The 15,139-nt window shown below is 36.3% G+C and overlaps 1 protein-coding gene across 2 annotated transcripts in view; it reads left to right on the top strand.

Moving 5' to 3' along the window:
* LOC137620626 (uncharacterized) overlaps positions 1 to 14,926 on the top strand; it is a 48,109-nt gene extending 33,183 nt beyond the window's left edge. For both annotated transcript variants that reach the window (XM_068350923.1, XM_068350922.1), the window contains exon 9: positions 5,363 to 14,926. In XM_068350923.1, coding sequence (XP_068207024.1) covers positions 5,363 to 6,019 — 657 coding nt within the window. In that variant the 3' untranslated portion in view covers positions 6,020 to 14,926. The remainder of the gene's footprint in view (positions 1 to 5,362) is intronic.
* The last annotated feature ends 213 nt before the right edge of the window (positions 14,927 to 15,139 follow it).

Below are 15,139 nucleotides of genomic sequence, written 5' to 3'. Positions count from 1 at the left end.
CACCAATTGCTATCCATTAATCAGTCATCGGCTTGCTGATCACTAGATCACCGATGGGCAGCTCATCTTTCTTCGATCATTGAACTCTGCTTGCTAATCTTGACCAGCCCATCGTCAGCTTGCTGATCTCGAGGTCACCGATCACCGGTCTGCTAGCGATCGCTGATCATCAGTGGCTTACCATCACTAACGGACTGTCATTAAACCATTCTGCTGTCTCTCAGGGCTCTCAAAGCAGATTACCAACTCATTTATCGCCAACTTACCTTGGCTAACTGACCAGACAGCCTTCATCTGCCTGTCAGTTACCATCCTCGGCTCACAGACCGCCGATTCACCGATCATCGGCAATTCGCCTGTAGTTCGTGACTCGGACTTACTAGTCAACCTCTGCTCGTAGTTCCCTAGATCAGAAGGTATACATCATACTTCTCGCTACTGGCCGTTCGCCATCACATTAAAGTGATCAGCAAACGATCGACAACCCTCATCAGCGGCTTGTCGACAGGGGACTACTTGCAAGCACTCTCCAACTGCACAGTAACCATGACACCCAACCGTTAACCACTGATTAACATTTGCCAGATTGATTCTATTCTAAGGAATAGCATCAATCCCATCAGGGCACATGGTAGGGTTAAGCGTTTCCTTCCTTCTGTCAGTTAAAGGAATTCTCTCTCAGGGAAGAATCCTTACACAGGGTATCTCATCTGATCCTTTACACCACGAGTCAAGACCCCAGCGTCAACAATCTCCCATGCAAAAGGATCTGCAAGGAGCTGTCCCTTTGGGTCGATGTCCACACCATGTTGGAGTTCGAACAAGGGCTAAGACCTCATGTCTTCATTTGCACACTAGCCCTAAAGGACACATACTTCCAGGCCCAAACCATCCATCTAGGAAGGTTGGAAGATTTAGTCTAGACAAACAAGAAACACCAGTTCAGGCCACTGTGCTTTGGTCTTTCCACTACACCCATCCTGGTCTCACAGGATCGGCTTCTGTCTCCTCCATTTCGGGACGACTGACTGACATTAGCAAACTCAGTGGCAACCTTGCATTAGCACCAGAACTGCTGAAGTATTTTTACCAAGATCCAGTGATCAAGGTAAACCTGTGGAAGTCTTCCCTACTCCCCTCCCAGAAGACTGGTATATCTGGGAATTATTCTAGACACCAATCTCCACAAAACTTTCTCAAAATGAGAAGAACTCCCATCCCAGAGTGACTTGAGTCTGATTGGAATCAGGCCATCAATTCCCTAGACATTCTGATCCCCATGGGACCAGAAGTTTGGACAAACCTCAAGGGATGGGTGTCAGTCGAGAGTCTACAGAGTGGTATAACCTTCTCATCCTTCCCCACCCCTCGGACTTGATGCTGTGCTTAGAACACATCAAAAGAAGAGAGGAGGGACCATAGTGCTGCACCACACAACCTCAGCCCTCTGGACAGAGTCCGAGAGTACCTTCACTTAAATCTCTTAAGAGATGAAGGCCAACTTTCCGGTCCTTCAGCAGCCTCATCGTTTCCTAACAGACCACTCATTGATGTGATAGGTGACAATACCACACACCACATAGAGGCTCACATCGGCAAGCAGGAAGGAACTTGCTCGTAGCCTCTTCCCATCTAACTGTATAAACACAAAGATGGGCCAAAGTCCGTTAAGTGCCACTATCAGCCCGCATCATTCCAGACTAAAGGAATGTGCTCGCTGACAATCTGTGCACAGCATCTCAAATAAGGTATACCGTCTTTGGATCACCTTTTAGCCAACAAAGTCCCGACTTTACGGGGTCCTCCAACTAGGGATCTGTTCGCAATGCTCCTGAACCTGAGGCTGCCGTTGCTCCCCAGCCCTAGACCCCAAGGCTCTCTGGCCATAAAAAAAATACAGGCCAACAACGGTGGGTACAACAATGACGTTTACATCTTGTTCCTGTTTTGTCCGGAGAAGGGCACTCAAGAATGCTAGAACATCGATCAGCCTCTCAAGGACTCTCATAGCTCCGCTATGGCATTACGCAGAACGGTTTCCAAGCGTTTTGATAGTCCTGATAGTCTCTCCAAGAGAACCCTCTCCACATCACAGACAACCCACTTTGACACCTACCACCAGCTATAGCTTTGCTATGATTGTACACCTGGAGACTACCTGGTACCTCCTCTCCCACAGAGACTAGGTTGTCTAGATATCTGAGGAATTCCTCAGCGTCAGTCTACCAGGCAGTATAACGTCTTGTGTGGTTGGTGTCATGTGAAAGTGTCTCTCTCCACTCGATACCTCTATTCCAGCAATAGCGGAATCCTCGAGTATATGCAACAGGTAAAGATGATAACTCAACCTTGATCCTTCAGTCCTTCACCTTCAAACTGAAAGGAAGGGACATCCTTTCATCACTAGACCTTTCCTAACTCATATGGACTTACAACTTGCCTTTCTCTAGTCGGAATTGAGACCTTCCTCTCGGTACATGGTTCAAATTCTCCGGTCTCTAAAGAGACCACCTTATGTTCCACTTCACCAGGCAACAAATTTTCACCTGGTTTAAGAAGACAATGTTCCTACACACACTGACAGCAGCCATGCGAGTCAAGAAACTTCATGGTCTCTCTTTCGACATCGCCCATTAATGAGAAGGGCGAAAGGCAGTGTTCAGTTTCGTCCCCGAGTATGTCGCCAGACACAGTCTCCAGAGGTGACGGATCCTACACAAGTCTCCAATCGGTAACGGACGATCCAGATCATCCGTTACTGTACCCAGGGTAAGGTATGAGACTCTACCTTAAGAGAACGGCAACAGCCCACCCTGGTCCCTTCTCTTGTCATCAGCAAGGAGCCCCCATGTAAAGTCAAAAGCCAAATTGGCAGGGACGTCCACCCTTCCTAATGGGTGAGTCACCCCTAATAAATAGCATGGTTTGTATTCCAGTTACAGAACAAATTACAAATTTGTAGATAATTTGTATTCTTCCTAACCATACAAACCTTAGCTATTTATACAAACTTGCCCGCCAGCCCTATCCCCCTTGAAGTCCTACCTCCAAGCAAAGTGAGCTAAATCACAGGTGTGTGAGCGGGAGTGGTAGCAAGCTACCCCCCTATCCCCCCGCTAACTAGTAGTGTGGGGAGTTAACCCTTGCTAAATTTTAATGGCTTGTCATTTCAGCTCTGCCGAAAGTATAACCCCTATATAGTTAGGAAAAATACATATCTACAAATTTGTCATTTTTATCAAGTGTTACTATACACGATTCATCTTCCGATTATTTAGGGTTCTTCTCCATCAATCACAATCAAGTACTTTGTTCCTGATTTCCAGTACATTTGTCCGTTCAGGATTGATTTGGTGTCATTTTATTTCTGTATCTCGTAATGTAATTTTTTGTCTCATTGGTCAAATTTGCTTTATTTTTGTCGATATGCTTGTGCTTTGTCCATTCATATAATAGATTTTGCATTTCCCATTCTACATTCATATTGTTTTCGTAGTTATGAATTTTTCTTGGGTCAGTGTTTTGGAATTTATAATATTGTTTAGGTTAATTGTTTACCCTTAACATCAATGGGCTTCAGTATGCCTGCTAGGGTCTCTTTGTGACACTCTTGCTGCACGTTCTCATCTTCCATGGAACGAGATACAATTTGTCTCTTTCTGTGACAAATATGTTTCTAGGCTAAAGTGCAAAACTTGTCACCACTGTTGTTTTAAAGTGTAATTTTGTTCTTCTTTATACTTGAAGGAGGAATTCTAATTGCTATTCTGTTTTGACCTTTAATTGCCGATCCATTGTGATTTCTAAGTCCCATCCCACTTTGATTATGTCAATACCTCTTCGAACTCGAACTCTGAGAACTTTAATAGGAAAGTGGATTTCATCTAGTGGTGTGATTTTGACATAATTAAGCACCTCTGGTTACATCCCACCCACCCATCCACCTTTTTAATCAGTACCTCAATTGTTTACCTCATTCAAGAACTAATTCATTCTTGAATTACTATTAAAAGATAAAACGTCTTATTAGACTTGTTAAACACTTATAATAATGAAAATATGTTATCCCTTCAATTTATTTGGTGTTTTATGTGTCTTCTTGACTTCTTGTAATGGACTAAATCCTCTCATGAATAACCAAGACCTTGTAGATTAGCACTGGAACATTCAATGTATCCCACAACTCAGTAATTCTATACAATTGTAAACTAATCTGTGAATTACTTATATGAATGAAATATACCATGTATGAAAAGATAGTCCAGCAAAAACTGTCTTAATATGGAAGCTTAAAAGTAAGGAAAAAGTGTTATTTATAAGTAAGAAAGTAAAGTTGATATTTGTCTTATCAGTGGTCTGTTCTCTAAGGGCCTGCGTTAGGTTGATAACCATGGGGTGATTGATATTAAACCACCAGTAGTCTCTTGATCAGTATGTTTTGCCCATCTTAAGAACATTTTTACATTAGAAAAAATTATTTTTTAAGATTTTTTCAGTTTATATAGCAATACTCTCAGCTTCCTCCCTCTTGAATGATGAAACATTAGCTTTTAATTTTATTGATTTGGCTCCAAGACCAGACAGTGAGAATGCTTATACCCTTAGATATGTTTCCTTATGTTAAGCCTAAATGGGGTAATGTTTTGGAGCAAGCTCATCTAATCCTTGGTGCTGCAGTGCTCAGACAGATGTCATTAACAATGACAGAATTTTTATTAAATTTTTTCATTGACCTAATTGATATCTAATAGGTAGTAAAGAAAAACATCTTCCGATTCACTGACTTAGAACCAAGGTATGTGTAAGCAAATGCAAAGGAGGTAAATGAATTTTTAAACCAAGCACAGGACTCTGCAGAAAATTACTAGATGAACTGGAGTAAGAGATCAGTAGGACCTCTTAAGAGAGACTTTTTAATAAGATGAGGAAAATACTACAGGACCACTGAGATGTGCATTAGCATTTCCAAGAAAGAAAAAAATAGTAAAGCACAAACGTTCAAACACATGATAGATGGAATAAGACGTAATTCCCATTTTGTATCTGGTCTTTACAGTCTGCCTTTTGAGCATCCAAGTAATATGCATAAGACAGCAATTTGTACTGTATCTATGAAACTAGATTTTTAAAAATTTTGCAGCTTTAAGTGATAAATGTACATCTTGGTAACTAAATGTGTATTCCAGTTTCTCTCTCTTATATTCATAGCGTCGAATAGCTGTTGGAGCCAAGTCCCAGCTTATGTATGCACCTTTATCCTTAAGTTTCGTACATGCATGCATCCGTACATAGCTTGGATACTTTGGTTATTTGCCATGTGCAGATACATGATCCATTTTTTTTTTTTTTTTTCAAATTTCAGGTGAATAAACCTGGTGGTCGAAATTCGGGTCCAGGACAGAAAGAGCGATCTATATGGGAAGAGTCTCGAGCCCAAGAATTGATTCAGCGTGTACTTAGCAAAGAGTTGTCATTGACAGCTGCTGCTGTGAGACTTGGGGTAGATACAAACACTTTCTTTGCACACATAACGGACAACGGTAAGAATAAATCTCGTGTGGCTCTTTTGCTAGGTACAGATGCCAATGCGGAAAATAATTCTTTTATGAACGCAAACCATAGTGAGGATTCGGATCACAACAACTCTGCTGGAGATCCTCTAGATATGCCCCCAGGTGATTCGTTAGAAGATTCTAATCCACCACCATACCCAGGAAGTAGTGAGGATTGCAATATGGAAGGTGTTGTTGAAAATTCACATGCCGGGCCAGAAATGAATGGAGACGATAGCGAAGAACCAGAGATAATTGAAGATTCAGCCGATCAGAGTAGATCAGGAGATGAGCAGGGCATGCAGGAACAAATTACAGCGATGCAGGAAATGACAGAACCTGACGAGTCTGTAGACCAAGGCGAAGGGGAGCCACAGGACCCGGGAGAAACTGTGGATAGTTTCCAGTCCATAGTAGAGGATGATCCTGGCGAAAATGAATGTGATGCCACTGCGGCCAACAATTGATGCACCCACTTATTTACTTTGTAAGGATAAGGCACAAATACCAGTTTTCAGTGATGAATGAAATAACCTAAGGTGAGCTCTTGGTCAAAGTACTTTTGACATAGCTCCAACATACAAATATAGTGCAACTTAATCTCAGTAAAACTTGTTTAATTAGGGTACCAACTGATTGTATTACATTTAGAAGAATGGTTTGAAAGAATGTTTGAGGGCTATTAAATGCTCAATATCTGTGTTGGAATTTATGCCTGAGGAGATGTTTGGTATTGAGGAGTGATGATAATATTGGTTATTATGTAGCATAGTAACGAGTGTTTTGCTACACGAATGCAATTACTGTTTTGCCACTAGTTTGACACAAAACAAATGTGTTGGTTATCTCATACGGGAAGCTGAGAAAAGATAGACAGTGTTGGGAAACAAAAAAAAGGACAGCTTTGCTGAGGCACGTCTTTTGCCATATGTATTGAAATTTTAAAATGCTGGACAGGTACTGTGTGGCAGCGAGGGTGTTGATATTGCGGTAGTTATTGTCGACAGTTTAGGGATGATGTTGGCGAGGAGGATGATGGTTTCATATCAGTGACCTGACAAAGTTTATTGGTGAAATTGCCTTTGCAGTTGCATGATGTTTTCTTATTGCAACATTATTGATTGTTAACAAACTGGATATTAAGATTTATCTGACTTAATATAAATTATTAGCATGTGAGCATTGCATTTTATTCTTCTGGTGCTTTGCTTCACAGCAACTGATCTGATGTTAAGATAAGCTCTTTTAATATTTTTATTAAATATATATATAAAAAATGTTATGGCAATGCAGCTGTCTTTGGTATTTACCTATTATAAGTGACTAGCAGGTAGGAAATCTAAAGCTTTTTTCTTTGTCTTTAGTAATGCATAGTTTGCTTTATTTTGAATGCAAAGCTATTGACAATGAGCAGCTAATTCAGCGTTGGCTTTGACTGATAACGTCAAGAGATAGTGGCAATATTAACTTTATATACGAACCCCAAAGACTATACCTTTATGAGCTATTTAATGGTTCAAGTTTTGTACTTTGAATAAATTAGAGATCATTTACCAGATTTAACTTTTAACATCCCATACATTATATAACAATAAATACCCCTAACTCTGTAAATTTATGCCCAAATGTCACTTCAACCCCTTTTTTTGTGAATTGCAAACATGAATTTACATGATGTCTAAGGGTATTTTTCCAATATATATATATATATTTAAATATATGAAATTGTATATTTTATTATACTTTTACTGTTTTATTTAATTTTTTTTGTTATACAGTACTAATGTGTATTCATTTATTCATACAGAGGAATAAAGAGCCTCCTATTTTAATGAGAGGATCACATAACTATCTATGCCATCCAGAAATGACAAAAGACTAATTCTTGTTGAAATTCTTAATAGCAGTTTGGTTTTGTTGTTACACTTTCTTCCTATACGTTTATCCTAGTGATCTCGCACCTTTATGAATAAAGATTGCTTCATTGCGTCCAAGGTGAAGTTACACTGAAAGTATTTCGTATTTCTTCGTGTACGAGGTTGCAGTTTATGCAAAATCAATTGTGAAAACCTGTGAGCTATTCCATGGGTACATTTTTATCCCCACAAAGTTATTAGGCTCATGTTAGTGAGAGTTGTTTTCCTGGTTGCTGCTGACCTTGAAATAATCTGCAGAAAGGCATCGTTTCGCTGTCATTTTTGATGAAAATTGTAGTTTAAGAATTGAATAAGTGCATGGTTTTTTATGCGTATAGTTGTGTAATAGCTGTTTTATGTTGGTATGTATAGTCACCACTATGCTATATTTTTAAGACCAAAAAAAGGAAATTTTTGAGTTAGGTAGCCCCTCCCGTCTGCCACTTGTCCGTAGGCGGAAAGTGGTGTAGGTAACATTCCCTGGTCTGTCACTTATGTGATATTGAAAAGCATAGGTTGCATCAATAAAAGTATGTATTTGATTTTTTCTTGTTCAAAATTCGAGATTGAATTTATTTGCTTTGTTATAATTATGATGAAAGTAGAAATATAATTTGTGTTACTGGGTGTCACATTTAATGCTGTATATGCAGTATATAAGATTTATGTATTTTCGTGTGCCTGACTTTGTACTGATTGTATGGAAGTGTGAATATATTTGCACAACATTACATAAACAAACATGCTTACAGACAGACTTAAGTATATACACATTCATGTGGGTTTAAAGTACCTAAATGGCCAAATAAAGTAAGACTGGGTAGTGGTTATGTTTATTGTGCCCAGACATTTTGATTAATGCTTAGTGTGTTATTTATAGCGTACTATACTGTATTTTCACATATACATGCATATTTTAAACTGTTAACCCCCAGATGATATATGAATCCCTTACCTTTAAGCAACATGCCCTCGTTTAAACCACTGCCACCAGTCTAGTGATAGTAGATTATCATTTTTGTTTGATACTTCAGGCATGTACATTTCATTTCATTTTGTTATGCCAGAATGCAGCCTTGTGAATGGATATCTTGCAGTTGTACCTAGACAGTTCAAATAAACATTGGGACACTCCAAAGGGAACACTAGACATAGGAGGTACAAAGATTATCAAGGGCAAACACTGTTAATCCTGTTTAGATTAAAATAGGTTTGATGCCAAAGTATGAATATATACTTAAGAGGTTTTTGAGCCAAAATCAATGTAAATTCAATGTGGTTTAAATTGGTCATATTTTATTAAAGCCATACAACAGTTTTTGTCATGAAATTTTAGTCATCTGATGTTAATTGCAAGGTAAACTAAAAAAAAATGCTTAGAAAAAAAAAGGAAGTCATAAAAACTGAAGGAAGGTGTAACAAGCAGGAGCAAAAACACACCTATTTTGTTGATTGGGTTGGGTGAAGGGGAGCATAGCCTGAGATCAATTGCAGAACTAGCATAGCCAAAAAAAAAAAATGAAATATGATTTCACCGCGATGCATTGAAAAAGGTCTAGATTATCACTTTTACACATACATGTCATTTGCACACATCCACTCACGTTTATGAAGCATCTTATCAGACGTATGCTAGTTGGTCCAAATATTGTTTTTATGAATGTGAAATTGCTACCAAGTAATATATCTCTAGTACAATTGGGTATTGAATGAATATAAAAGATGTTTGTCTTTTTACAAAGGTATAAAAGAATGGTTGTTTCCATCTGGAGTGCTATAGTTTTTTTTCTTATCCTATGTTTATTAATGGTTACTGTACTTTTTGTGGTTCAGATTAGCGGGCATTTTGTCAATAATGTACGTTGAATAAGAGCAGACCTCTTGCAATATGTAGGGTCATGTTCTTATTAGGAAGTTATGGTCCAAGGATTAATTTTCCCCCGAGTTCAGTGTTTGTACAGGTATCTTTAAATTTGCAGGCTTTGCATATTCATATCCATATGCTAGTGTGCACACAGACATATCTTGTATGCTTTAAGTTATATGTTGATATATATATTGTTTGGATGTGAACAGCTTAATATCATTAATACACATACTCGCTTGATATATGGGTACACACCAATGAACAAATACAGCAACATACCAATACATTAGGCAAATGTTTTGTACCTGTGCCTAACGGGAAATGTGATTGATTTCTGGTTACTTATGATATCAGTAACTAAAATTTGACTGCAAAAGTCTTAAATCAGTTTTTTAGCTAATAAGTAATGGCTTCGTCATATGGCAGAATATTTCATCCTTGGTTTCGCTTGCTGGTTTCATTATGTTTTCTTTTAATTTACTTAGTAATGATACAGTTTGGATTCAAACAATGAATTTTGCTATGCATAAATAGTGCCAAGCTCCTTTATATAACAAGATTGGGGAGCAGAGATTTTGTTCTCAACTGCAGTAATTATATTTGTTTTATGGCAGTAGCTGTTAATTATATAGTCAACTATGAAGATACTGTATGGAAAGATGTTTTTTTTTTAAGTGCACTCTATCAGAACACAATATAATCTATGTTTTGAATCATGTGTTCTATCTAGAAAAAAAAAAAGTGTTGAAATTTCTTTGTATAACTGAACAGACAAATACTGTGATGTGGATAACCAAGTCAAAGATGACTGTGATTTTTGGAAGTACAGTGTACTGTAATATAGCAAGCAAATGTCCAGAAGGGTAAAGTGACTAGTCTTCAGCAGCAGTAATCACCACCCAGTTACTTTGTTTGTCCTGTTAAAAGGTCTGTGATACTGGTTGTGAGGGTGACTTATTCATGCTGAAAAAATTATTAACGTTGAGTTCAGTTTGCTGTCGTTCAGTTATTTGTAGAAATTTATTCAACTCTAGTTGGTGATTGCTATGCTTTTTGTATTAGGGGTATTTAGCACAAATTCATTTATCAAGGATATGATAAAGGGTATTAGGAAATAATTAAGAGAAGAGTTACAATCTAGAGTAATATTGAAGCTCCTAATTTCTCTGGTGGATAAGGGAAAATTCTACTATAGTGAGTCACAGCATTTTTGAAGCTGCCATATGCTTCTACAACATTCATGCAGTATTTTATAGTTTTATTCCCCTTGGGAACAGATGATGCTAGAATTTGTACATTTTATATCAAGCAGTATTAGATGCCTTAAATTTGGGTAATTATTTTTTATATCAATATGATAGATTAGTCCTATATAAGGGTTGTTTAGGAGATATTGTGTCCTTAGAAATTCCTGTGCGCGAAGATGAAACAAACGTTTTTGCATTCAAGCCTGTTGAGAACTTATACAACTTGTAATGGATATTGTACAAAAACATTGCCTATTTTCAACCAGCCTTGAGAAAAGACCACTTGAAAAATGCTTCATTAATTGAATATAAGAATAAACCTAATAGCTTCTTTTAATTTTTAATAGGGTAAATTTATTATAGAAAATTTGATTTAAATTATCAAAATGAAGATATAAAGAAATAGAATCTGTTTTAGCCTAATCACATAAAAGCTTTTTTCCTATTTAACCTTGGTGATTAACTTGAACATTTGATAACGATGATAGTTACAGTACAGTATACAAAATCTTACAATTTTGAAAAGAGAAACTAGGTAAAAAATAAACTTATTTACAGTTGATATAAGATTATTATTGAAATTATGATTTACCATGAACAGATTAGAAATAAGACTCAGGGCATATTTTTAATTCATGAATGAGGCTCTTTCACAAGCCTTATATGGGGAAAACGATGTCCATCAAATGATGATCGTGTAATGCTCTGGATAGAATAGAAAAGGTATATTTTAGTTACGATTCTGCCATGGCGAGTTCCATTACACAGAAAACGTTCATATGGGATCATAGAGAAAATTAGCTACAGTACTTGATGTTCTGCGTGTACAACTAAAGGCTTATTGAAATAGTTTTGGTGTACAAATTTTAGAGCTTTTCATATCACTGAAAGTAAATACTGTATGGAGTTACTTTCATTCCTTGCAAATTAGTTTACATAAAAGATCACTGGAGACTAGTTCTATTACAAAGCTTAGTTCCCTAGTCTTTATAATGTACAAGTTCAATGAGTAGAGGTACTTATGTCATTTTTCTTTTGTTAATGGATACAATATTATGTTTAGTACCTCAGACTTTTAATAGTGTGCTTGTAAAGTAGCAAGTGATGAGAGTTGTAAGTTCTTGGAACATCTAGCTTGATGTTCCTGTTCATGATTGCAACAGCTTCTTTTAATTAGAATGTTTTATTTTGAATTTTTATCATTTACTTTTTATTTCTGCAAACTATAAGCTCATCAGAATATTACGGTGCCATTATATTTATAGTACTTGAAGTTCTTCTTGCGAATCTTTATCTCTTTGTCATTCCAAATATACGTTGATTTTTTCTACCTTATTTGTAGTTATTGATGGCTTAAGAGAGCAATGTCTTTGAAGGTACAGTATTATGCCATTGTAACATCTCTTTACTAAAGTATTGATTAAAAGTAACGGAGCTCAGACGCACCGACCAAAATCTTTTGCTGTGTCATAATCAAAGTTATCTGGAAAACCAAAATCCAATCTAAGGTTCATGTATAAATGCAAAGTGGCGCCGAACTTTTACAGAATCTTAAGAAACTAAAAAAATCCTAAGTTAGGCACAGGTGCAGGATCGTATTTACAATCCTTCCCAAAACCACATGAAACTATATTTACCATTGGAACATAAATATACACATTCACAAACAGGATTTCATGTTTAGGTTCAATAGTTTTATCGTTTTTTTAATTAAAATACTAATCTTGAGAAAGTTGAAAGTTTACAGTATTAACATTAACTGTGTTTCAGTTACGTTACCTGGTACGTGGTGGTGCGGAAAGTGTTGAATTCAGATGGTTTCGGTTAGGGTATTTGGTATGGCAGTTGGTTTTATGTTGCCACAAGATTTTAGTGAAGTTTTGATGGATTTTTCACTGCTCATGACCAGATTGTTTTTTAAGGCTAGTCTCGTGATTAGTTTTTATGAATGTATGTTACTTGTTTCATGTATTTGTATTATGCATATACAGTATACAGTACAGTATGTATATATCATATGCATAAAGAGTACAGTATAATAAAGCATCAAATCCCATGTTAGTAAATCATATATTGAATGTATGTATGGCAATTCAATTTTACTTTTATCAATCGCAGTGCGCTCTTTTTTTTTTTTTTGGATCTGGCAAGTTTTTCATTGTCATATCTTGCTCGGCAGATAAAAAAGTGATGCTGGGTTTTCAGTTAATTGGATTAATTGTGTATATATAGTACATGTGTATATGTGTTTTTGTGTATGTTTATTTATATACGTATGCTGTTGGTGTATATGTATATATAAATACAGTACTGTATATGTGACCAAAAAAACTGTGAACAAAATTCAAAGCAGTTTAGAGCATTCGTGCAAGGATGACGTTTTATTTGCATTCTCATGTATAGTGTTAGGATTTATTTCGAATTGGTTATTAGAACTGCATTGCAGTAGTGTTGTATCCAATCTTCTTTGTTAAAAAAAGTTTGTTGTGATAGTTAAAGCCAGGTTTTCACAAGTGGCAGTTTTCTGAAATGAGTTTTTTGTTTCTTCAGAAGAATTGGTACATTTGGGTTAGCAAGTGTTGTAAGATTTTGTTGTGTACTTGAATATCGTATTTGATATAGAAAGAGTTTACCAAGTCTTTTGATAAATTTGTGGTTTTACCAAGTTCTTTGATAAATTTGTGCGAGTTTTCAAAATTTGCTAGTGTTTGCAACTTCTTATGCATTATTTGTATATAGTATTTGATGTCAAGTGTACACTTATCATGTACTGTAGTGCAAATTTAAACCAAACGAAAGTCTGCTCCTTGAAAGAAAACCAAATTATCAAGTGTTGTAAGATTATCTTTTTATTGTAATATACTAATTGCACAAGTAAAATCCACTTAACAGTTGGTTTTTAAGTTTAGGAAAGGAGCCGGCCTTTTATCATTCACTGTTTTTCCTCTCTCTTTCCGAAGTGGCCTTAAAAATGAGTGTGAAAATGCAAGACACACCAAAGCGTTTCAGTAAACACAGCAACGAGCCTTCTCTCTCCTACAACATTTCAAGTGTTAGTCTAAGCAGCTTTTTTGTGTGTGGCACAGATCACTTGTATTTTGACTCGTAATTTCTACGAACATTTAGTGAAGGTTTCTAACTCATGCCGGATGAGGAGAAGTTACATTTTTTGCCCAAATCTGTGGTCTTGGTAAGTCTATGAAAGTTTTTTTTTGTTTTACTATTATGTGTTAAGTCGATGTTCATACACTTGGATATGCCTTGTTCCTTAGGGTGCCTTAAAAAGCATATTGTATATTACTATTTTTTGTAACATAACTGGGACACCTTGAGGTAAACATTGGGTAATTAAGACCTATTTAGACATTATTGTATGTATAATATTATAATCACAACATAGGCTAATAAGTGGATGAGATAGTCACTAATTCTAACAATATTCTTGTTTGCTCTTCAATAATATTTTTACTATGAGCCTTCAACCAAAGTGTATTACTACCATAAAACTTCATTTTTACCCTCTAGTTTAGAGTAACACTCTATTGGTTTACAAATCATTTCCGATATTGCATTTTGCAGTGTATGTAGTCTATAATTAGTACTGTATATGAATGTATTTATCTACTTCAATACTGTGCTATACAGTGATTGGTTGATTCACATATCAAAAATAGTTTAGAAACTTATAAGTACAGTATTTCTTAACTGCATTAAGACCTACTCAGTGTCAGGGAATAATCAGAATTTTCTTGTATGATTTCTCCAGTTTATGCAGTATGTGGCTATTAGTGTGAAGCCGATGACTGAGAGGTGGTCTGATATCAAGCTCATTGTGTCTAATTTGTGTTGGAGTTTCAAAGGCAGTAATTTGGTGTGACGTAGAGTGAATATTGAAAATCAAATCCGTAACATTTGCAGATGGGAAGAAAACACTGCATGCGATTGGGTTTGCATAACTACCTGTCACATTTTACAAGTAGCAGTTGGAAATACGGCGGACACGTTTTTTTGAATGTTTCTTGGGAAAGGCGCCAAGAATTGAGGCTGAAGCTTTATTTAAAACCTATCGAGTTTAGAGGTGGAAATATAGATATTTTTTTTATGAGTTTTGCAGTGTGTCACGACATTTACATCGGAGGTCAATTAGTGCAATGAACCCATGAACAAATGTTTCATGTTTGTTTTTCGAATTCTGACCCTAAGAGAATATGAAACCTTGTATATATATATTTTCCTGTCTAACAACCCACTATCATCTTTGGGTATAAGGGTCATATATGTTTATTATTAGGTTCTTATTGTCAGTAATATGTATGCATATGAATATAATAAATTTTAATGAATTTCCTTTTGTTTATAACCTTTCAAAGTCTATGTATTGTCTTGTATACATCTTTGAGTGTATTTCGAGGCCTTTGAGAAAGCAAGTACAGTATCGAGTTCATGAGGTTTAATCACTTGAATTCCAAAACTGCAGGTATAATATGACAGTGTTGGGAGTGATTATTACTATTCAAAAGTCTACACTTGAAAAGTGTTTTTACTTGTAAACAAGTG

Source organism: Palaemon carinicauda, chromosome 27, assembly GCF_036898095.1.
Source record: "Palaemon carinicauda isolate YSFRI2023 chromosome 27, ASM3689809v2, whole genome shotgun sequence".
Taxonomy (NCBI): Eukaryota; Metazoa; Arthropoda; class Malacostraca; order Decapoda; family Palaemonidae; genus Palaemon; species Palaemon carinicauda.
Note: the sequence above shows the minus strand (reverse complement) of the source record. Positions and strands in the feature narration are given on the sequence as shown.